Source organism: Galleria mellonella, unplaced genomic scaffold, assembly GCF_026898425.1.
Source record: "Galleria mellonella isolate WM207_F2 unplaced genomic scaffold, CSIRO_AGI_GalMel_v1 utg746, whole genome shotgun sequence".
In the NCBI taxonomy this organism is placed as follows: domain Eukaryota; kingdom Metazoa; phylum Arthropoda; class Insecta; order Lepidoptera; family Pyralidae; genus Galleria; species Galleria mellonella.
The window spans coordinates 1,286,211-1,312,754 of NW_026442148.1; the positions used below are offsets into that span (position 1 = coordinate 1,286,211).

At 38.0% G+C, this 26,544-nt stretch overlaps 1 protein-coding gene across 1 annotated transcript in view; it reads right to left on the bottom strand.

The window, feature by feature from the left end:
- The window catches only part of LOC113516321 (homeobox protein invected-like), a 91,936-nt gene that overhangs the window by 43,612 nt on the left and 21,780 nt on the right, over positions 1-26,544 (bottom strand). The window contains exons 2-3 of the mRNA XM_052901102.1: positions 25,125-26,223; positions 21,529-21,606 (exon numbers count right to left, since the gene is read on the bottom strand). Of these exons, the coding sequence (XP_052757062.1) occupies positions 21,529-21,606; positions 25,125-26,199 (1,153 nt within the window). The 5' untranslated portion in view covers positions 26,200-26,223. The remainder of the gene's footprint in view (positions 1-21,528; positions 21,607-25,124; positions 26,224-26,544) is intronic.

A 26,544-nucleotide genomic window follows, 5' to 3' on the forward strand; every position in this document is an offset into this window, starting at 1 on the left:
AAATGTACCTGTACAATTTATTAGACGGGAATCGAACTAGCTACCCGAGTTCTTTGGCTTATTTTTTTTTTTTAATTCTTTGGCTTATTAGTGATTAACACTTGACCCTCATAATGTTAAATAATGTTTTAATCAGTTAATTGTGAGTTAAAAACGATATCCGTTGTACATGACCCCGGCCGGTCGCTCGATATGCGCATGGGCACGTATGTTTTGACAAATTAATTCCGCGACCTCTTACCAGTAATTATATCCTGTCGTAGGGTTGCCACTTTATAAATCTTATAAAAGCATATAATAAAATCGTAACTGCTCGCTGTCTGTACATGGAAGATATATAAGAAAAACTATTACAGGGGAGCTCTATGATTGCAATTGAACGCAATTGAAGCTAAAGCAATGATTTTTTTATAATTTTTATCTGTTTGTCTGTGCGTTTGTACATGCTAAACTCAGAAACGGGTTAGCCGATTTAAATACGGTTTTTACTAATGCGTTACAATTTGCCCCACTTAATATTTAGTGTTTGTTTTATTTCAATCGGTTTCAATAAATAAATAAATAAAAAATTTATATCAGTGTAAAGAGTCACATAAAAAATGCTATAAAACAACCGATCAGTTGAATTGGCTGCAACTTTATGAAGGTGTTAGGTACGTAATTATCGTCTAAGTATATAATACAATATAAAACCGGATTCGTGAAGAGTTCCAATGGGAATGATATATGAGAACTACATAGTTAGAAGCGAGCAACGCCGCAGGAAACGGCTAGTACTAAGATATTTAATATAATTAAAGACTGTTGATATCCCACTAAAATAAAAACGACCATTATTACATTAAAACAAAACAAATAGGTACAATAATATAATTAAATTTTCTCATTGGAAAATTCCTGCAGTGTATAATAACTTTTTCTAATTAAATATTTTTTTTAAAGCTATTTTAAACTTTAAATCAATAAAGAGTATCCATCTATAACCTCCTTCTTTTTAGAGTCGGTTAAAAATAATTTTGTAAATTGCATAATATGTAATTAATTAAATAATGGCATATAATAATTTTGCCAGCCCTACATTATCGACTGGGTGGCCCGGCCGTCAGTCTAAAACAAAACCAATAAACGCTATGCAGGCGCGACAGAGACGGCGCGTGCTACGTCACCGGCGGGGCCTCTCGCTCTAGCATGCGAATTTGTAGTGATGTGCGTAGGCAATTGTTATTTTTTATCGGTAGAGTTTAAAATTTAAAAAATATTATCGAATATTCATTTACTTTTTTTTTTATTTATTTACCAGAGGAAGACTTTGTACAATAGTGGTCTGCTTGGGTACCTCTGTCCCATTCGTTTCATGGCAGAAATTATGTTTGAAGAGTGGGATATGGCAATGAATTTACAGGGTACAGAGGCATAACATCTTAATCCTCAGCAAGACATAGGGAGTATCATAGACGAAACAGTGTACTCTGTTATGTCCATGGTACTGCTCATGTCTATAGGCGACGGTTACCACTTTCCATCAGGTGGGCCGTCAGCTTGTTTGCCATTTTAAGTTGCATAATATATATATATATATATATATATATATATATATATATATATTGTGTGTATTTTAATTGACAATATATACGTAATTCTATCTATTGTCATTTAACCAATGGTTGTCTGTGAGAGATTGCCCTAGCTATAAGATTTCCGAACCGATACGACAACATAACCTTCAAGAAAAGAGTATATTCCTTTTTAAAAGGCCGGCAGCACACCTGCAATGCCGTAGGTGTTGTGGGTGATCATGGGCGGCGGTAGTCACTTACCATCAGGTGAGCCGCATGCTCGTTTGCCCCCTGTGTTGTAAAAAAAAAAAAGACCGCCTTTTGTACCTGTATGTATATATTTTAATCTGCACTTTAAACTACTGTATTACACTTACAGCACATATTTTCTATTTGCCATTGTATATTTTAATGTTTTAATGCAATAAAGAGTTAAATAAATAATTCACTTGAACATGTTCGTCGTGAACAACGTGTTTGTTCTCTGATTGAGTAGTCAGGGGTCAGAGGTATATTTTTAATGTATGATAATGGAATTGTAACCTCGTCTGTGCAGTCGGTAAACGCTGATTAGAAATCAGTGAATTGAAGTCAGATCAATTGGCATATCGGGACGTATTTATCAAGAATCAACCACGACGGTTTCTAAGAGTATTTAATTGCGTGGAGTACGATTAATCTGCTCATTAAGTGCGGGTAATATACCTATAGCAATATCTATATATTGCGGTTACAATATCTATACATATATTGGACTAATAACAGATATTTTAGATATCGGTTAACCAATATGTAATATCGAAAAGAGGTACCTGCTCGTAATGAATATAGATATCAGACTAATATGGGCGATATTGCAATGGAAAGTCATCAATGTACAGAAGAACTCAATATATAGATATCAGATATTATACATAGAGATGTGTATAGGAAATATGCATCTCAATAATACGGGTAATATCAAAAAGAAGAACCTGCTCGTAATGAATATAGATATCAGACTAATATGGGCGATATCGCAATGGGTGGTCATCAATGTACGGAAGAATTCAATATATAGATATCAGATATTACACATCTATGCATATTTCCTATAATAATTAGATATATTAACAATCTGTTATCCAATATGTAATATCAAAAAGAAGAACCCGCTCGTAATGAATATAGATATCCGACTGGTATGCGTGATATCGCAATGGATAGTCATCAATATACAGAAGAATCCAATATATAGATATCAGATATTACACATCTCTACATATTTCTTATAATAATAAGATATATTAACAATCTTTTATCCAATATATAATATCAAAAAGAAGAACCCGCTCGTAATGAATATAGATATCCGACTGGTATGCGTGATATCGCAATGGATAGTCATCAATATACAGAAGAATCCAATATATAGATATCAGATATTACACATCTCTACATATTTCCTATAATAATAAGATATATTAACAATCTTTTATCCAATATATAATATCAAAAAGAAGAACCCGCTCGTAATGAATATAGATATCCGACTGGTATGCGTGATATCGCAATGGATAGTCATCAATATACAGAAGAATCCAATATATAGATATCAGATATTACACATCTCTACATATTTCCTATAATAATAAGATATATTAACAATCTTTTATCCAATATATAATATCAAAAAGAAGAACCCGCTCGTAATGAATATAGATATCCGACTGGTATGCGTGATATCGCAATGGATAGTCATCAATATACAGAAGAATCCAATATATAGATATCAGATATTACACATCTCTACATATTTCCTATAATAATAAGATATATTAACAATCTTTTATCCAATATATAATATCAAAAAGAAGAATCCGCTCGTAATGGATATAGATATCCGACTGGTATGGGAGATATCGCAGTGGATAGTCATCAATGTATGGAAGAATTCAATATATAGATATCAGATATTACTCCCCCTCTCAAAGTCACGTATTTTTTTAGAAAATGGTACCGTAACACTTTTTGTGCTATCAGTAAATATACACTGGTAGGGCAGCAGTGAAAAATGATAGACGAGAATGAAAGCAGGTCAGTTGGCCCACCGTAATGAATTCGACAAGAATTAATCACGTGGTTTCAAAGGGAACCGCGTGGAGGTCGACCTGAATTTGTCATATTGCTATCAATGTGGCTGTTAGTCACCATTACAAACAATCTCTACTATTCACTCAAAAATTAAGTATTTTTCGATGGAATAGAAATGGAATGGTAACCCCATCTGCGTTACCGGTAAACGATGGCGGGGCACCAGTGAGAGATGATAGGTGAGGATGAACGCTGTTGATCCAGCATGACGAATTCAATAATTTCGACCTGACAGAGTATACTGCTAACAAGGGGGCTATCTGTCCCCAAAAGCCTATCTTAATCTCTGTATGCATGTATATGATAATACGACTCCTGTTTCCTACAGGACAAGCTCAGCCTAGTATAGGAAGCAATGATAAATTCTGTGCTTATTCAAACATAATTTTTAATTTTTTTTTCTTTTTTTATATAATTAGCATGCATAAATAGATTAAAAAAATCTGGAATTTTTAGTACCACTTAAGACTGGGATGAGATGCGGATTTTTTTCGCATCTTACCCATGGAGGCAGGTTTGCTTCGCACTGGGGGACCCCGACGCCATCGCCAATTCCATCGCCGACGTGGTGCTTCAGAGAATGGAATTATTTATTCCTAACTCTGTGGTACCTGTCGGTGGGAAATCCCAGCCCTGGTATGGAGCCTCTTGTAGAATAGCATCTCGCCTGAAACAGGAGTGCTTCCTAGCCTGGGCCAAAGGTGTGGCGTCGCGAGATCCTAACATCAGTGCCCTTAAAAAGAAGTATAACTTTGCCTCTAGGTCCTTCAAAAGAGTTTTGGCCACAGCGAAGTCAGAGCATATTGGTAGAATTGGCAAGAGATTGGCTAGTTTACCTTCGGGGTCTCGAGCTTTCTGGTCTCTTGCCAAAGCTGCACAAGGGAATTTCTGTCAGTCATCTTTTCCACCATTGCGCAGGGAGGATAACTCGTTGGCTCTGAACGCCAAAGAGAAGGCCGATCTCCTTGGATCTCTCTTTGCATCAAACTCGACGTTGGATGACGGGGAGAAACCACCACCGACCATCCCGCGTTGTAAGAGCTCTATGCCGGATGTTAAATTCACGCAAAGATCAGTGCGTAGAGCATTTCTCTCCCTTGAAATCCATAAGTCGAGTGGGCCCGATGGCATTCCTCCAATTGTGCTTAGGACGTGCGCACCAGAGTTGGCTCCGGTTCTTACGCGTCTTTTTCGGCTCTGTTACTCATCAGGTATAGTCCCAAAGTTTTGGAAGACTGCTTTGGTGCATCCGATCCCTAAAAAAGGAGACCGCTCAGATCCAGCTAACTATAGGCCCATAGCTATCACTTCCTTATTCTCGAAAGTCATGGAATCAGTTATTAACCATCAACTGCTCCGGTACCTAGAGGATCGCCAGCTGATCTCAGATCGCCAGTACGGCTTTCGGCGGGGACGCTCGGCTGGTGATCTCTTAGTTTATTTAACACATCGATGGGCGGTGGCAATCGAGAATAAGGGAGAGGTCTTAGCTGTTAGTCTGGATATTGCGAAAGCCTTTGATCAAGTGTAGGATAGGGCACTAATCTCAAAACTACCTTCATTTGGGTTGCCTGCGAGATTGTGCAGTTGGGTCGCCAGTTTTCTCAAGGAACGTAGCATTAAGGTCGTAGTCAACGGAGCATGCTCTGACTTAAAACCTGTGAATGCTGGTGTCCCGCAAGGCTGTGTACTATCTCCGACACTGTTTCTTCTGCATATCAATAATATGTTACAGATCAGTGATATCCATTGTTATGCAGACGACAGTACAGGAGATGCATTATACACCGGTCATGCAAAGATCTCGCGCGCACATACCGATGAGCTCCGGAACAGACTTGTGTCTGAAATCGAAACTTCACTCGATAAAGTTTCGATCTGGGGTGAACGCAATCTTGTTCACTTTAACCCTAAGAAGACACAAGTCTGCGCGTTCACCGCAAAAAAGACACCGTTTGTCGTATCTCCTCACTTTCAGGGCACTTCCCTCGATAATAAGTCGAGTCTGGGGATTCTTGGCGTCGATATATCTAGCGACGTCCAGTTTTGCGGTCATTTGGAGGAAAAAGCTAAGATACCTTCCAAAAAGTTGGGAGTACTCAATAGGGTGAGACGGTATTTCACGCCAGAAAACCGCCTGAAACTATATAAAGCTCAAGTGAGGCCACACATGGAATACTGTTCTCACCTGTGGGCAGGAGCGCCACAGTACCAACTCCTTCCGTTAGACCGCATTCAAAGTCGGGCAGCTCGAATTGTTGACGATCGGCGTCTTACTGTCCGGCTCGACCCACTGAAACTGCGTAGAGATGTTGCATCTCTGTGCATCTTCTACCGAATTTATCACGGGGAATGCTGTGAAGAATTGTTCGGATTGATACCTGCTGCAGATTTTCACCATCGTACAACCCGCCATAAACTAAAATTTCATCCCAACCATCTGGACGAGTGGCGGTCCTCCACCGTGCGTTTTTCAAGGCACTTTCTCCCACGCACAACCACTCTTTGGAATCAACTTCCAGCAGCAGTATTTCCGAACCGATACGACAACATAACCTTCAAGAAAAGAGTATATTCCTTTTTAAAAGGCCGGCAGCACACCTGCAATGCCGTAGGTGTTGTGGGTGACCATGGGCGACGGTAGTCACTTACCATCAGGTGAGCCGCATGCTCGTTTGCCCCCTGTGTTGTAAAAAAAAAACCTCTTGGGCTCGTGTGTGGTACTTTACATTTGGTTCTCAAATGTCAATATTTACATTAATATTCTGCTGTTCTAGCAAGGTTGGACAGTAAATAAGCTTTCAGTTTAAAGTTTATGTATATATATATATATATATATATATATATATATATATATATATATATATATATATATATATATATATATATATATGTCTCATCCATTCTTCCAAATCGACTCATCACTGAAAGCTACAGACAGATACACTAAAATAATATCACCCCTCTGTTTATAACTAAGAGGACATTAAACATATTGAAAGTGGCAACCCTGAAACAATAAAAAACGTAATTCGCACACCACTATCGCATACCGACACCCAGCCGTAGGGGTGGCGACTAATGATCCGGAATTGATATTGTTTATCTACGCGCTACACTATTCGCGTATGTTCAATAGAATAAATCGTTCCACGATAGGGCTGTGCTTCAACGATTCCACTGGTTTAAAATTTTTATTTTTTTTATAGGTGATAATGAAATAGTAACCCCACCCACGCTATCGGTATACACCGGCGGGGCACCAGTGAAGGATAATAGGTGAGGATGAAACAGGTCAGTTAAGTCATCGTGACGAATTCAACGAGAATTGTTCACGATGGTTTCCATGGGGAACCGCGTGGAGGTTGACCTGATATTGCTAGCAATGGGGCTGTCAAACTCCATTGTTAACAATCCCTTTCCCCCCTGCGACATGTGTTTCACCTCTAAACAAGACATCTTAGGGCAAATTATTAAATAGATTTTTTTTTAATTTAAGATATTTTTTATGGAGCTGTTTTATGTTCATCAATTTCCATACAAAATAATATTTTTCATTCATTCATCAATTATTTCAAAAGAAAGATATATTTTTATTCAAATGAACATAGAATTAAGCATTTTTGAATAGTCATTTTTCATTGCCGCCCATTCGGAAAGTAATTTTAGCTAACAAGAACGATGAGTCGTTTAAATAAATATTATTTATTTATTCAACTAGAATAAAGTTGCCAACCCTAGCAATAAAGAGGTGTTTAAATTAATGTACGTTACTAAGCTCGTTGTTGGGGTGCTTAAAAACTGCTCTAACATTATTAACTTTGTTAGTATGAATGAATTTAAATTTTACAATGTAGATAGATAGACAGATAGATAGATAGATAATTTATTTGCATTACTTACAGCACACAAACAGCAAAAGACACAAATGCAAAGTGAAAAAGATAAAAAAAAAGATACATGTACAAAAAATAAAAAAAAAAAATCAAAAACAAAATCAGAATGCATAAAATTAGTAACATATTTTTTTTCTTCATGCGTGTGCTACAGTAATACAAAATGGCCACAACTCAGCTTTTTGCTTCGCCCTAAAAGGAGCAAAACACTGATATTCTGTTGTGGTCAAAAGTGAGCCGCGAAATACCAATAATGTATTGATTTCATCATCACCTCAGTTCGGCTGTTAACTGTCCACTGCTGAACATAGGTGTTCCCCCAAAAAGAAAGGATTTGCCAGTAGTCGCCACGCTTGGCAGACGGATTAGCAACCGCAATTAGTCTTTAGCGATGTTTTAAGAGAGACGCTGCTGTCTGTCGTTCGACAATTAAGCTTCCATAGTCGCCTCTTGTGATACTCACGGGGAAGGAAGGGGTGGCCCGTTCTATGCCGGGACCACAGTGTGGTTTATTCATCTCTAAAACATTTGATAGTTCACGATTTTTAACTGGTCCCGTAGAAATTTTATCAAAACCAGTCAATAGGGGGAAAGGGATTGTTAGTAATGGAGACTAAGAATCCCATTTCTAGCAATATACCCAACCAGGTCGACCTCCTCGCGGTTCCCCCTGGAAACTATCATGGTTAATTCCTGATGAATTCATCATGATGGGCTAACTGGCCTGTTTTCATTCTCATCAATCACCCTTCACTGGTGCTCCGCCAGCGTATCCCATTAGCGCAGGCGGGGTTACCATACCATTTTCATCTAATAAAAAAAAAACCAGTCAATACTTTTGTTTTTTAATCAAAATATTAAATTTTGCTACAATAGAACTCTGTTGTTATCGCAGCTTACAATTTTAAATTTATTCTCCTTTCTAAACATTATAGCTAGGGGGAAAAGGATTGTTAGCAATGGAATTTGACAGCCCCATTGCTAGCAATATACCTTATTAGGTCGACCTCCACGTGGTTCCCCCTGGAAACCATAGTGAACAATACTTGTTGAATTCGTCACGATGGGCTAACTGGCCTGCTTCATCCCCACCTATCATCCTTCACTGGTGCCCCGCCGGTGTATACCGATAGCGCGGGTGGGGTTACCATTCCACTATCATCCATTAAAAAAAAAACAATATAGCTTCTAGACGGAACGTCTCAGTTGATAATTAAAAAAATAAATAAATCCTTTTTTTTATACAACTTAGAATGGCAAACAAGCTGACGGCCCACTTTATGGAAAGGTGGTAACCGTCGTCTATAGACATGAGCAGTACCGTGCACATAACAGAGTATACTGTTTCGCCCATGTTACCCCTCATGCGTTACCATTCCTGAGGACTCAGGTGTTATTCCTCTGTACCGTGTAATTTTGTGAATTAACATTTATTACAACGCCTCAGAAAATGCCAAGCTATAATTTAATAACAAATGATAAGTAATTAATTGATAACAAGCTCTTGTCGTGTCATTAATACGCCATTAAAGGCGGTCCTTGTTACCCATATCGTTATATAAACTACGTAGTTTTTTTTTAATGAATGATAATGGAATGGTAACCCCGCCTACGCTATCGGTATACGCTAGCGGGGCACCAGTGATGGGTGATAGGTGAGGATGAAGCAAGCCAGTTGGCATATCGTATCTCTACTAGAGGGAGACTTTGTACAAAAGTCGATTGCTTGGCCACCTCTGTCCCATTCGTTTCAATCGTGAAGCAGTTGTGTTTGCATGGCTGTGTTCCGGTTTGAAGGGTGGGATATGGCGTGAATTTACAGGGTACAGAGGAATAACACCTGAGTCCTCAGGAATGACAACGCATGGGGGGTATCATGTGCGAAACAGTATACCCTGTTATGACATGAGCAGTACCATAGATATAACAGAGTATACTGTACCCCCATTATACCCCCTACATTATTAAGTACAGTTATGTAATTACATAAAGTTATCAAAATAAGTTTATTCAATGACAATATTATTTTTCATTTACCTACCGCTATTTGAATGACATCAGTCCGTTGCCTATATTTTGCATGCGCGTGTATAGTGTAGATAATTCATAGTACAAATTCACCATAGAGAAAGGGCGCGAAACTCGTAACTGTCAATTTTGACAGGCCGCCATCTTGGCGTCGGATTCCCGACGTGTTACTCGCAATAATGTTTCTTGGGATAATTACTTGGACGATTAGTCAAGTCTATAGGTTAAGACGTTTCACACCGAACAATTGGAAAGGCGTTTAATTAAATTTAAGTAAATAATACTTAATTAAAATTTTACGCTACCGACTTTGCTGTAATATACTCGTATGTTTACATTTCAGATTGCTGCGAAACCAAAAAGCAGGTCAATATTTTTTTTTTTTTGTTTATAGATAGATAATTACGTAGATTGTAATACTAGATAGAGTAACTAAATATAAGCGCTTTGCCAAAAAAAAAAAAAAAACTAAATTATTCTTGTGTATGAATAAGGTTAACAGAATACATACGGCTCGCCATCCACAGGGAGTTCATCCTCATGTCCTACAGCCTTAATAGTCGCGTACTGTCCAGTTTCAGAGATGTTTCCTCCCACGAACATTCAGGTTGTGGAATGAGCTCCCTGTCGAGGTTTTCCCAAGAGACTACAGCATGGGGTTCTTCAAAAGGGAGGTAAAGAGGTTTCTTCAGGGTCGGCAACGCACGCGTAATACCTCTGGTATTGCAGGTGTTATAGGCTACGGTAACCACTTACCATCAGGTGAGCCGTATGTTTGTTTGCCACCTCAATGGTATAAAAATAAATTAGTTTGCCGTGAGGTTAATTTCCACAAATTGTGGTCCCGGCATAGAATAGGCCACCGCTTCCTTTCCCGTGGGTGTCGTAAGAGGCGACTAAGGGAGGGCGAGAGATGGGCAGCAGCGTCCCTCTTAAAACATCTACAAAGCCTAACTGCAGTTGCCAATCCGCCAAGCCAATCTGCTAAGCGTAGGGGGAAGGGATTGTTAGCGATTCTCCCTGAAAACCATCATGCTGAATTTCATATCTATTCATCACGATGGGCTAACTGACCTGCTTTTTCATTATCCACCTTCATCCCTCACTGGTGCCCCGCCGGCGTATACCGATAGCGCAGGCGAGGTTACCATCAGTGGCGTAACAATAGGGTGGCAGGGCTGTTAAAATGCCACGGGCCCCCGACCCAAAAGGGCCCCGGCTCAAGAGGCCGCGAGCTCAGATCTTTTTACCTTGTACCTGAGTACTCGTATTTTATTTTACTTGAAAATAAATGATAGGGCCCCATCAAAAGAGTTTGTTAAAGGCCCCAAATGGTATAATTACGCCACTGGTTAGCATTCCATTATCATCCATTATAAAAAATCTGCTAAGCGTGGTAAGTACTAGCAAAACCCCCCAAGGGGGAGGCTTATGTTCAACAGTGGACGGTTTAAGGATATTATGACCACAGTTTAGCTAAATGATCACGATTCCCATCTCTTACGAAGCGAATTATTAACTTAGTTACAATTCGGTGTAACTGTCAGTCCAGACGTTAAGAAGCCGAGCTATGGATCGGTTCATTTGTTGTTAATGATCCACCGACCTCTTCACCTTGTGTCCTGTCATTCTATAGCTTCCTAGTCGTTTACTGAATAATAACGATTCGAATAAATATTGACCAGAGGATTTACCAGAGGGAGACTTTATACAAAAGTCGATTGCTTAGGTACCTCTGTCCCATTCGTGTTTCAACCGTGAAGCAGCTGTGTTTGCATGGCTGTGTTTCGGTTTGAAGGGTGGGATATGGCGTGAATTTACTGGGTACAGAGGAATAACACCTGAGTCCTCAGGAATGGCAACGCATGGGGAGGTAGCATGGGCGAAACAGTATACTCTGTTATGTCCATGGTACTGCTCATGTGTATAGGCGACGGTTACCATTTTCTATCAGGTGGGCCGTCAGCTTGTTTGCCATTCTAAGTTGTATAAAAAAAATTTACTTGTAATCGATTCTTATCGATTAATCGATAGTGTTCATATTCGTGTCTAAGAACAAGGAACTACATAGAAGAAGTGATAAAATAAAAACTGTAAATCATACGGTTGCCTCCTTTCTTCTTATGCAAATATAATTAGTAAAAGGAGGACGAAAGATACACCATCAGTTGCTATTTTTCTCAATTCATAGTAGGCTAGTGTGTAGAAAATGTGTTTGTATAATTTTTGTAATTTTTTTTACAACACAGGGGGCAAACGAGCATGCGGCTCACGCGATGGCAAGTGACTACCGCCGCCCATGATCACCCACAACACCAGCGGCATTGCAGGTGTGCTGCCGGCCTTTTAAAAAGGAATATACTCTTTTCTTGAAGGTTATGTTGTCGTATCGGTTCGGAAATACTGCTGCTGGAAGTTAATTCCAAACAGTGGTTGTGCGTGGAAGAAAGTGCCTTGAAAAACGCGCGGTGGAGGACCACCACTCGTCCAGATGATTGGGATGGAACTTTAGTTTGTGGCGGGTTGTACGGTGGGAGGTGGCCAAAGAGGATGCTTATATTCCGCAGTAGAAAGGCAATGATGATGATGATGACGACGATGATGAACGCTTCTTAATTTAGTGTTTCTTATATAATATAAGATTGTGTAGGTACCACAAAAAAAGACTTTAATTGTCACAAAATCAGTTATTGTGATTTAAAAACTAAACTGCTGAATCGATTTTCATAAAATATCTATGATAAGAAAGAAAGAAAGAAAGAAATAATTTAATCAAAGAACCATGCGACCTAGAGAGTAGTGCACAAAACAAGAACCAAATAAACAAAAACAAAACAAACAAAAAACAATAGTACTTATACAAATTAAATACAGTTCAATTAAAGTATAAATTTATAAAAAAGAAACAATAATAATAATAAACAAATGGCAATCTTTAATTTCAATTAGTTTTCAGATAAAAGAGAAATTTTCCAAATCGGTTAATAAATGACGGAGTTATGAGGTGACAAACATAGAAAGAAATACAAACAATTTTTTTTTGATAAGGGAAAATGGTATGGTAACCCCGCCTGCGCTAACGGGATACGCTGGCGGAGCACCAGTGAAGAGAGATAGATGAGAATGAAAACAGGCCAGTTAGCCCATCATGATGAATTCATCAGGAATTAACCATGATAGTTTCCAGGGGGAACCGCGAGGAGGTCGACCTGGTTGGGTATATTGCTAGCAATGGGATTCTCAGTCTCCATTACTAACAATCCATTTCTCCCCAATACAAACAAATTGAGAAGCTACTTCTTTTGGAAATCGGTTAAAAATGACGGTAAGCAAACGACCATCATTTGAGACATAATTCGCGAGCAGGGTGGTCTCGTAAAACGAAACCATTACAGTAATAACAATTAAGTTTATAAGTTAATTGGACCAATATTGACGGTAGATGGCGTCGTGGGGCAGTCGTTTATTTTTATTTATTTATTTATTTATTTATCCATTGATACATATACATATGTATTTTTTTTTTTATATACAACTTAAAATGGCAAACAAACTGACGGCCCACCTGACGGAAAGTGGTAACCGTCGCCTATAGACATGAGCAGTAGCATGGACATAACAGAGTATACTGTTTCGCCCATGATGGGCGCATGGGGGGTGCGTTGCCATTCCCGAGGACTCAGGTGTTATTCGTCTGTACCCTGTAAATTCACGCCATATCCCCCCCTTCAAACCGAAACACAGCCATGCAAACACAACTGCTTCACGGTTGAAACACGAATGGGACAGAGGTACCCAAGCAATCGACTTTTGTACAAAGTCTCCCTCTGGTAAACTCGCTTTCACATTTATAATTTTCGTAAAAATAAGGATGGAATTTTAGTATATAAAAGACATGCGAGTGTATACATACATTATTATAAATATACTAGCGGCCCGGCACGTGCTTCGCTACGTATAAAGTGAAATAATAATAAAAAAAATGAAATGACCGCATGAATGACATAACAACATGCTTGTACTGTCAACACTGAAAAAAGTTCCAATTTGACAGCACAATCGCCATCTTAAAAAAAAAAGTTTGAATTTGACACAAAAATCCCCATTAACAAAATGATCCGCCATTTATTGAATTCATTTGTTACAAAAAAATGTGATAAATGAAGAACCGCTCGAGCGATTTTGTGCAAACTTCACATAAACCATCTACTAAATAGTCCTAACAAAGCGTAAACATTTGGTTTGGATAGGTGAGCCCGTTCTTGAGTTATAAAATTACAACGAAAAGTGGCATTAATTTTTATATATATAAATAATAGATCATGTTATAATACATACACACACACACACACACACGCACACACATCACGCACGCACACGTACACTGTCACGACATGCACAGACACATACATGTATGATTGAAGTCGCTTTATTTTCACAATGCACAATGTACATATAAAAAAAATTACCTACAATCTATGTTACAAATTATTGCCAACATTCCTACAATTCGTACTGTTTGATGAAGCGCTTCAGCGCTCAATGGGAGACATTTGAGTGACTTTTAATTAAGAAACTTGGGTTGAATTTTAACAGAGGGGTCCGCAGTTCGCGCCTACTACGCTGGATAATTAATTTATCTGTACTTTAAAACTATTGGTAGTCATTTTGATTAGTTCTTTTTTTATTTTGTTTATCCTACAGGCAAAGGGCAATGCCCATACAGCTCATGTGTATCGTAATTATTCTTATGGCAACAAGTTGACGGTTCATTTGACGGAAGGTAACTATCATCTACAGACATCAACATCACCGTGGAGTGGTATCAATATGGATGAAAATGGAATTGTAACCCCGCGGAATGAAAGGCCCTCCTTCCTTGCTTATGGGTGTCGTAAGAGGCAACTAAGGGAACTGAATGGCGGAGGAATGGATAGCAGCGTCCCTTTTAAAACATCACATAGTCTAACTGCAGTTGCCAACCCGCTTGCCAAGCATGGCAACTACTGGCAAATCCACCCAAGGGGGATGCTTATACCCAGCATAGGACAGTTAAAGGATTATATGATGTTGATGATGAACCCTTCTTAATTTAGTAGTACCATAATTAGACTACCAACCAACCTAACCAACCCGCTTGTCAAACGTGGCAACTACTGGAAAACCCCGTACTCATTTTATATATTTATTTAAATAACTTTATTAACCAAAATAAAATATGGTACAAAAGGCGGACTTAATGCTAGAAGCATTCTCTACCAGTCGACCATTGGGATGAACAGAGAGTCACGAATCAAAAAACTCTTTGGAAAAGGCTTATGTACCTACAGCAGAGATCAATGAACGGTTGATATGACGGTAAGATGACAATAAGTCGGTCCAGTGATGTCTAATGTAGTTAAAAAAATCACAGGTGATTGAATATAACAAATAACGTAACTAATTAATCGCATTTAGAGTGTTCCTGTGATAATTTCAACAAAACTTGTTTACCTTCTCATTAACACATATACATAAATACATTGTTTCATTTTCAACGTTAAGAGAATATTTTTTTATACCACTAAGGTGGCAAACAAATATACGGCCCACCTGATGGTAAGCGGTTACCGTAGCCTGTGAACGTGTGCAATATGCGCGCCTGGCCGATTCTGACCTCTTTATCATTTTCTTTAAGAACTTCATGTTATAATCTCTTAAAGGAACAACGACAGGCAACTCATTTTATAACTCGAGTGCTTGTGTAAATTAAAAAAAAAAGTAATTTCTTGAGTTTTGAAAGAAGGAAGAAATATTTATTTAGTTCTTAATTTCACATTTAATTACAAAAATATTTAACAATAAACAAAAATAAAAAAAAAAAAAACATTAAAATGACGTCATTCTGTTATATGCCATGTTCTTTTGAACATTATTTTGGAGGGGCATGCTACGAGATAATTTACACATAGATAGATAGATACTTTTTATTGTTTCCTCCATAAGCTTACAATAATAAACTTATTATAAATACAAACAATTACAAGAAAACATTATACTGAAAAAACAATGGACGGCTTTATCGCTAAGAACGATCTCTTCCAAGCAACCTTTGGACGGAGAGGAGTAATTATAAACAGTTCGTACGGAGGCACGAAACTCTAGTTCGTTTTCTACATTGTATATACACCTTTACAAATCACAACATCGAAACTTCGCACCTACAAATTAACTGCTCATTAAATAACGTTATAACGCGTTATTAGTGTTGGCCGCGTTACGTTATTTAAATAACTATGTGCTAATTAACAGTACACCGTTAATCACAGTTTTTAATTGTATACCTAATTATGGTATTTTTCGTTTGATATTAGGTGTGAAGGAAATTGATAATTATCACTTGTGAGTTAGGTATCTTTTTTTGTAATAAAATTGAATCGTATTTAATGGTGTACCAATTAACCGACTTGAAGAAGGTTGTTCAATTTCGTGTGTAATTCGAGTGGTGTCTTCGCTGGTCGTTGTTGATTCTGATGAGGGAGAACGTTCTCTATGTGGGGGGAATAGGATTGTTAGTAATGGAGTCTTTGTACAAAAGTCGATTGCTTGGGTACCTCTGACCCATTCGTGTTTCTACCGTGAAGCAATTGTGTTTGCATGGCTGTGTTTCGGTTTGAAGGGTGGGATATGGCGTGAACTTACAGGGTACAGAGGAATAACACCTGAGTCCTCAGGAATGGCAACGCATGGGAGGTAATACCCTTACTATTTAGCATAGAAAAAGCGCAAAAGTTGATATACCCTTACTATTTAGCATAGAAAAGGTTTTTTCAACGGGTGATAATGGAATGGTAACCCCGTCTGCGCTATCGGCATACACTGGCGGGCACCAGTGAGTAATGATAGGTGAGGATGAAAAGGCAGGTCAGTTAGCCCATCATGATAAACACATTTGGAATTCAGCACGATGGTTTCCAAGGGGAACCGTGTGGAGGTCGACCTGACAAGGTATATTGCTAGCAATGGGACTGATAGACCGTCATAACAATCTTTTCCCCCCACACAGTCCTGTTTTTTTTAATGGGTGAAAATGGCCTGCGCTATTGGTATACACTGGCGGGGCACCAGTGAAAGGTGATAGGTGAGGATGAAAAGGCAGGTCTGTTAGCCCATCGTGACGAATTTAACGACAAATTAGTCACTATAGTTTCCAGAGGGAACCGCGTGGAGTTCGACCTGATAGGGTATATTAATAGCAATGGAGACTAACTTCCCTATTACTAACAATCCCTTCCCCCCCGCACAGTCCGGTTTCAGAGGAGCTTCCTCCCGTGAACACTCAGGTTCTGGAATGATCTTACTGCTGAGGCTTTCCCTAGAGCATGGGGTACTTAAAAAAAGGCATATTAAGATTTCTTAAGGGTTGGCAACATCCCTGATGTTATAGGGATTCATAGGCTTCAATAACTCGGTTTACCATTACACTGGCCGTATGCGTGCTTCATAGTGCATAGTTGTAGAAAAAATATGGCTATTCTAGTGATGAAACCGTGTTTATCGATATTTCGTATCGATTGTCGACAGTCGAGTCCCTATTCGACGCATTACATTCCGAGCCATTAGCCGTCGATGTCGCGGGGGACATTTTTCAATTACTCTCCCTATCTCTGTACAAGCGTGAAAACAGTTTTAAGTTTTATTTCGTTTCGTTATTTTTTTTTACGACGGCTGTGAAAAATAACTTGGGAGCATGATCGAGCAGGTGTTATTGGCGATAATGCGTACCTACTAACCACTGTTATAAATGCGAAAGAGTACGTACGAATGAGTCGTCGATATTTGCTACTCTTTCGCGCAAAAAGTATTGAAAAGCTTTTTATATTATTAATTATTAATAGTCCCCATTCGTGTTTCTACCGTGAAGCAGTTGTGTTTGCATGGCTGTGTTTCGGTTTGAAGGGTGGGATATGGCGTGAATTTACAGGGTACAGAGGAATAACACCTGAGTCCTCAGGAATGGTAACGCATAGGGAATAACATGGACGAAACAGTTTACTCTGTTATGTCCATGATACTGCTCTTGTTTACAGGCGACGGATACCACTTTCCATCAGGTGGGCCGTCAGCTTGTTTGCCATTCTAAGTTGTATAAAAAAATCAATGTCCAGAGGAACCCAATATATAGATACCGAATCGGTATCACTATTACCCATTCCTAGTTCTATGTTGATACGCTTAGACGAGCGTTACAATATTCATCAAAAAAACACACACACATGTACATAATGACAGCAAGTGTATTGTAATTTGTAACTTTGTAAAAGATACCGCGAAACGGATGGACGCTAGTAACTAGCGTTGCGCAGCAATCGTTGTGTGTCGATTGTTGATCGATATATCGATTGTTGATCGATATATCGATTGTGTTTAATAAGAAGCGTAGTGTTTGATTAAAATAAATAAATTTAAAAATAACATTTGTTCTTACTTTCCTAATGAATTAAACTAACTTAAACTGGGGGAAAGGGATTGTTAGCAATAGAGTTTGACAGCCCCATTGCTAGCAATATGCCCTATCAGATCGATCTCCACGTGGTTCCCCCTGGAAACCATCGTAAACAATTCTTGCTAATTTCGTCACGATGGGCTATCTGGCCTGCTTCCTCACCTATCATCTATCACTGGTGCCCCGCCGGTGTATACCGATAGCGCGGGTGGGGTTACCATTCCATTATCGCTCATTAAAAAAAAACTAACGTAAACTTGAATTATATATGTTACAAGTATCTAGATAAATAATATAAAGAGGAAAGGATAGATTTTTTGTTTGTAACCCATAAATATTCAATCAATTTTATTATTAATAGCGAACAGGTGGTATATAATATTTTAACCGACTTCAAAAAAGGAGGAGATTCTCAATTCGGTTGTGTTATAACTCCTTCATATGTAAACCGATTTGGTAATTTCATTTTTTCATAATAACTGATGGAATCGATTTTTTGTGAAACACAAACTTAAATTATAAAAAATCATGCAAATATAGGGCGCGTCGCTAGTATAATATACACATGTACACTATATAATAATTAATTGTAATATATATCGATGTTTAAACGATGATTAATCGACAATCGATCATGAGACATCACTACAAGCCACTTCACTCACGTTATAACTCATAAACAAGGCTGTTAACCAGTTAATTGATCGGCACTGCCCTCCCATTACTAAACATATTACTTAGCTTCACAAATGATTTGATCTATTAGAAAATAATCAATTAAAACGTGTTTCCTTTTTTTTTGCGAATATACAGATTTATAGTTGCACATCACTAGTAGGTAAGTTTTTTTTCGTTGCTGCGCTGCCATAGATAAGAGTGTAAACTTTTTTTTTTTAATTTATAGAGTAATAATAATTTATATAGTGGCTTGCAGTAAAAGGTTTTTATTTCTTTTTTTTTTTTTATTTATTTATTCTACTACTATATTCGAAATGCAAAAAAAAGTTTGTGAGTATAGATTATACATGAATGTTTGTTACTCTATCAAGCAAAAACTACTTAACGGATTCGAATGAAATTTGTACCACGGATAGGTTATCATAACTTCACATAAAATACACTTTATTTATTTACTAACTGAAGGTGTAAAAAAAAATGCTATAAAATATCTTTGGTCGCGTACGCTGCGGAAACTATTGGTGATAGAACAAAAGTATGTTCTACAATATTGAAGAAAATATCGATAACTACAAAAAACTTCGCGATACTATAATATATGTCCAACTATTATCGTTATGTCACAATAACCACATTTTAAAATGTTGTAAAAATGTCCACCCGTGTGAAGCCGGGACGGGCCGCTAGCTAGATATAATTTTAAATGTTGTTATTATTTTTAGGTTTGTAAAATAAACCTACGGCTCACTATACGTTTTGGGATACTGTAAGTGTGGTAATTTATAAATAAATAAAACCGGATTCATGAAGAGTTCCAATGGGAATGATATGCGGGAACTACATAGAAGCGGGCAACGCCAATGTCAATAAATGTTTTCTTTCTTTCTTTCTTTCTTTCAACGCCGTGGGAAAGGGCTAGTTTACAATATACATATATAAGGTTGTAAGCATAGAACGTAAGACGTAGTAAGCACATTGCATGTTGATTGCTACTCTCAACCCTACAGCAGTGGTACCAGGCCGTCCCTAATTGAAATAATGACTATAAAATACATATTTGAATTGTACTTCTCAAACGACCATATTTATTGATTTGTATATATATATATATATATATATATATATATATATTTTATGAATGAGAATGAACACAGGCCAGTTAGCGCATCGTGATGAATTCATCAAGAATTAACCATGATAGTTTCCAGGGGGAACCGCGAGGAGGTCGACCTGGTTGAGTATATTGCTAGCAATAGGATTCTCAGTCTCCATTACTAACAATCCCTTTCCCCCCATTTTAAATTAGTTTAATTCATTAAGAAAGTAAGGACAAATGTGATGAATCGTGATAAATTCATCAGGAATTAACCATGATAGTTTCCAGGGGGAACCGCGAGGAGGTCTACCTGGTTGGGTATATTGCTAGCAATAGGATTCTCAGTCCCCATTACTAACAATCCCTTTCCCCCCTAAAATAATCAGCTTACTATAATCCATATCTAAACTACATTTTACTTACTTTCGTAAACAAACTGGTCACACCCCTAATAATACAACCCCTTCTAAACCACGAATCTAACCTTTAAACTAAATAAACCGAGACATGGTTCATAATTCGATAACCATGCCCCAGAGAACATCCCTCGAGATGTGAGGGGTGGGTGGATTTATTATTATTAACTGCAGATTGCCCATTCAAGGGTCGCGGGTTTGATTTTCTGGAAAATTTGTCGTGAACTTTCACGTGATGTTCGGATAGGCATTTTTATTACGTCGTTCCAGTAACGAGATTATGTTTTAATGAATTCGTATTGTACACTAATATTATATTATAAAGAGGAAAGATTTGTATTTTTGTGTGTATGTATGTTTGTAATGAATAAACGCAAAAATTACTTTGCCGATTTCAAAAATTCTTTCACCATTAGAAAGCTACATTCGCCCTGAGTAACACAGGCTATATTTATTGCTAGAAAAATTTAGGGTCCTTACTAAAACTTTAGTAACGTAACTCAAGGTGTAAAAAATGCTATAAAATATCTTTGGTCGCGCGCGCTGCGGAAACTATTGGTGAAAAGTATGTTCTACAATATTGAAGAAAATATCAATAACTACAAAACACTTCGCGATACTATATGTCTGACTATTATCGTTATGTCACAATAATCACTTTTTAAAATGTTGTAAAAATGTCCACGCATGCAAAGCCGGGACAGGCCGCTAGTCTTATAATTTGAATTACCAATCCCTTATGAAATAAGTTTGTGTCTCAAAACAAAATTGACTTTAAGGGTCACAAAATCAGATATTTTGGTCTAAAAACAAAACGACTGAACCAATTTTGATAAATTTCTATGCGATAAATGACAATTTTTTCTATGCAACTTAGAATGGCAAACAAGCTGACGGCCCACCTGATGAAAAGTGGTAACCGTCCCCTATAGACATGAGCATGAGTCCTCAGGAATGGCAACGCATGGAGGGTATCATGGGCGAAACAGTATACTCTGTTATGTCCATGGTACTGCTCATGTCTATAGGCGACGGTTACCACTTTCCATCAGGTGGACCGTCAGCTTGATTGCCATTCTAAGTTGTATAAAAAAAAAAATGTTACTGTGTTTCACTTGAACTGTTCACTTGTCATTGTATATTTTTGTATATGGTGCAATAAAGAGTTAAATAAGTAAATATTCCACGGTGGTGGTAAAAATTTTTTTGGTGTGGTGAACACCATTTATGCTGTACTCACCGGAACTAGGACGATCACTGTACCGAGTGCAGTACACCCATGCCGGCCACACCATTGGACCGTCCCCACTCGTCGACCCTGTAACATACAACACCATGAATACCAAGTACCAAAATTGGCAAAATTGATGGCACGACACCATAATTTTTTTTTATCACATCTCCCATATTTAGAACTAACAAAATTTCTCATCGTGCCTCCCACCAAACTGTTTATAATTACTCCTCTCCATCCAAAGGTTGCCTGCAAGAGATCGCTCTTTGCGATAATGCGTCTATGTCTGGTTAGCATACTTATTACTTGCATACTTTTCGTGAACAGTATTTATATATTTTTATGTATTTGTGTAGGCGTTTATATCCATGTATGTATATGTGTGTATGTATGTATGTATATGTTTTGTATATGTGAAAATATATATATATATATATATATATATATATATATATATATATATATATATATATATATATATATGTATATGTGTGTGTACAACGTATGTATATAAATATAATAATGAGTAGGGATAATATTTATATTATTATATGTATCACATCTCCTACATTTAGAACTAACAAAATTTCTCATCGTGCCTCCCACCAAATTGTTTATAATTACTCCTCTCCATCCAAAGGTTGCCTGGAAGAGATCGCTCTTAACGATAAGGCCGCCCATTGTTTTCTCATTGTGATTATTTCTTGTAATTGTTTATATTTATAATAAGTTTACTATTGTAATCTTTTGGAGGGAACAATAAAGAGTATCTATCTATCTATCTATAATTAAGAAATATTGCCGTGTATGCCCCTGTATAGAAAAGGCCACCCCTTCATTTCCCGTGGGTGTCGTAAGAGGCAACTAAAGTAGGACGAAGGATGAGCAGCAGCGTCCTTATTAAAACATTACCAAAGCCTAACTGCGGTTGCCAATCCGCCTGCCAAGCGTGGCAACTACTGGCAAAACCTTTTTAGGGGGAGGCTTATGTCCAGCAGTGGACAGTTAAAGGCTGATTTGATATTGATAATAATAATTATAAAAGAATAATATAAAGATATAAATATAGGATATATACTTGTATATGTAAATAAACAACCCTTAGATTATATAGATAGAGTGTCTTCATACAAATGAGACTTTGTACAAAAGTCGATTGCTTGGGTACCTCTGTCCCATTCGTGTTTCTACCGTGAAGCAGTTGTGTTTGCATGGCTGTGTTTCGGTTTGAAGGGTGGGATATGGCGTGAATTTACTGGGTACAGAGGAATAACACCTGAGTCCTCAGGAATGACAACGCATGGGGGTATCATGGGTGAAACAGTATACTCTGTTATGTCCATGGTACTGCTTATGTCTATAGGCGACGCTTACCACTTTCCATCAGGTGGGTCGTCAGCTTGTTTGCCGTTCTAAGTTGTATAAAAAAAAACTTTTTCATACAATTTCGCGTGATAAATAGTTACGAGTGTTTCCTTTATAACTTCAATATTTATTTTGTTTTATAATTTTTCGCGTCTTTTCAATGCGTAAACACTAATTTTATTTATTAAATAATTAAATATAGATACATCAAGATACATTGTGTGCGTAAGTATATAGAACACTGATACAACAAAACGAGTCAGCTAATTTGACAATTAGCTAACAAAAAGTTGACCCGTTTTGAAGACTCGATGCTCTATCTATATAATTTAAAAAATATATATATATATATAGTTGCAATCGACTAACCAATAAAATCTAATCACAATGAACAATTTTGTATCGTTCTTCGAATATAGAAGTACCGTCACTTCCATAGAAGAGTCTAATTATGCCACCTAAGATTACACTAACCTCTCATTATGCAATTGGCAGCCTATTTTTCAAAAATTTATTACCAATTGACATGAACATCCAATTAAATACAATTAGGGAGTCATGACATGATCAATTCTTCACTATTGTTTTACTTAAAATCGAATTACTGTCATTCGATGGCAATAATCACAAATCAACACCTTTTTAACATGCTTTACAGAGATCGGAATATTTCTCATTCATTCGTTTAGCCGTGTGGTCCCGACATAGAATAGGCCACCCCTTATTTTCCCGTGGTTGTTGTAAGAGGCGACTAAGCAAGTTGGAAGGAGGGATTGTTAATAATGGGCCCCATTGCTAGCAATATACCCAATCCCCCTATATAACAAATAACCAAATCCTACCTGAAAACCATCGTGCTGAATTCCAAGTGTTTTCATCACGATGGGCTAATTGGCCTATCTTTATTCTCACCTATCATACTGCGCTCGTGCCCCGCCATTATATGTATGTATACTATAGCGCCGGCGGGGTTACCATTCCATCACACATAACAAAAAAAACTAAGCAAGCTTATAATAGAGGGATGGGCAGTAGCGTCTCTTATAAAACATCACCATAAGCCAAACTGCGGTTGCCAACCCACCTACCAAGCGTGGCAACTACTGGCAAAACCCCCCTCATGGGGGAGGCTATGTTCAGCAGTGGACAGTTAATGGCTGATACAACAACAGCTCATTCGATCTCTAGATAGAAAAAAAATATACGGTCAAACATGGAACCTCCTCCTTTTTTGAAATCGGTTAATAAGCAGTGACAATATTTGTCTGTTTTCATGCAGCATAGACTGGCAAACAAGCTCAGGGCCCAATTGAAAAAAAAAAACCCACCTATTTGAAAGTGGTAACCGTTCACTAAAGACATGAACAGCGCTGTGGGCATCACAAATGCACTGTGATGCCCATTCGTCATCAACATACCAGCCGTTCCATTACTGAACATAGGGCTTCGCCTATTAAAGAGTTTTAACAATAGTTGCCATGCTTGGCAGGCGAGTTGACAACTGCAGGCTTTAGTGATGTTTTAAGAGGTATGCTGCTGCCTATCCCTCGATCATTGAGTTCTCTTAGTCGCTTCTTTTAATACCCCCAATAAAAGAAGGGGCCACCCCTTCCTTTAATCTTCATTCTGTACCGGGATCAAAAGACATGCCCATGAATAGCCCCAATATATATGTGTATTGATTATAGGCTGTGAAGAAGGGGAAACTTCAGATTTTGAAACTGACTGTTCACACACTAAATATTCAGGTTCTACAAGAGGTTAAGTTTCTTGAACTGGATGGAATATGAGAACAAGTTCTGGTTGCTGATATAAGGATAGTACCTCAATGTGATCAGGATGCTGGTTAAATTTATCTTCGACAAAGACAACATCAATGGCTATTAGAATCTTTTTAGGATTTGTGCGGTCTATAAGAAGATAGCCTATACTTTCTATAGGATATTCTATTGTCTATTATCTATTGCTTTGCCAACGCATGGGTGTTTTTGGGAACTAAACGATTATGCCTTCGTGCCTTTTAAATACACTGCTGATACCGATATGGAGACATGGAAACATTTTCTTTTTAAAAAGGTTTAAACTTTACTTGTTTCAGATTTTCTGCATTTAGAAATTGGTCTGATAATATTACAAAATCAATAACATTTGTCATGACTTATTCTGAGCCTGTATAAATAACCTATGACTAGAAGCATAAAGGTTTTACTGCTAAATAAATTAAATAATTCTCTTACCAGATCCAGACCCTTGGTTACTGCTGCCGTCTTCAACTTTAGACAAGTCAATTGCACCTCCTTTCTCAGTTGGTTTCACTTCAGGCACCCTCGCTTCTAAAACATCAGGCTTAGGAGGCACGACTTCCTTCACCGGAACCGGTTTAGTTTCATACTGCCTCGTCTTCAGATTTTTTCGCTTATTTAAAGGATCCGTTATTCGTCTCCCAAAATCAGCTTTTAATATATTATCTATACTAAATTTCAGACAACTCTGATTGATAAAATCCCTGGCAGACTCGTTTTCTGGTGACTTTGGACTCATATAATTCAATCTTCTATTCTCATCTGTTCTAGTACTTCTTAATTCTTGGGTTTGATTCCCGTTTTTCCTGACACCAAAATTCAATCCATAGTTCACGCTCATATTATTCTGTGGTATGGGCATTCTTATACCAGATTTCATATCGACCTGATTGATCAATGGGTTCTGAAACAACAACGGTTGGTTCAAGAACATCAGCGGATTTGGGGTTATGGGGCTCGGTCGAAGAAGTAAAGGTTGGTTCATGTTTAAATTTTGACTCAACTGGGATATCGCATTCAGGTGTGTTTGGATGTGTTTGAAGGACGTCAAACTTTGTGTTGTATCTTGGGATTTTTCTGTCTGGTCGAAATTGGAAACCGGTGCCTCATTGCCGACTGATAGAACTGTATCATCGCTGCAACAGGAGTTGTCGTCTACGCTGATCTCGGCTCTCGATTCGTTCGTTTGATTTTCATCGTCGTCCAACTGAGGACTTACGCTCTCGGAATTTCTAGAACTTTCTATTGTATCATCGAAGTTTGGTGTGTTCTGCAGTAGTTTTTCCGTCGAGAACACATTTTCTGGGCTGTTGCTATCTCTTTCCTTCTTCAGAACGTTGTGAATGGAGAAAGAGGACGTATGTATCGATCTTTCTTCTTGCTTTTCTTCGTCGTGGTACTCAGGACTGGTGGTATCTCTCGTGTTCGGCGAGTAGGGCTCATCGTCACTCTGATCTTGCACTTTTATCCTCGAATCTTGAAGGTGGACCGTAGTAGACACGGCTGCCATTTTCTTCTTCTCTCGTTACGCCATCTGGTGAGAAAAATGTTTCATTAGAATTTTACATATGTGAATGGATTCGCCTCGAGACTCCCATCTAACCCTCCCCGTTGGGAGAAAGGGATTGTTAGTAATGAGGTCTAACAGCCCCATTGCTAGCAATATATCCTGTCAGGTCGCCCTCCTCGTTGTCCCCCCTGGAAAACATCGTGTTAAATTCTGAGTGTATTCACACGATGAGCTAACTGACCTGCCTTTTCATTCTCACCTATCATCTCTCACTGTTGCCTCGCCAGCATATACCGATAACGCAGGTGGAGTTATTTCGAAATTAGTCGAGCTTTTTCGATCTAA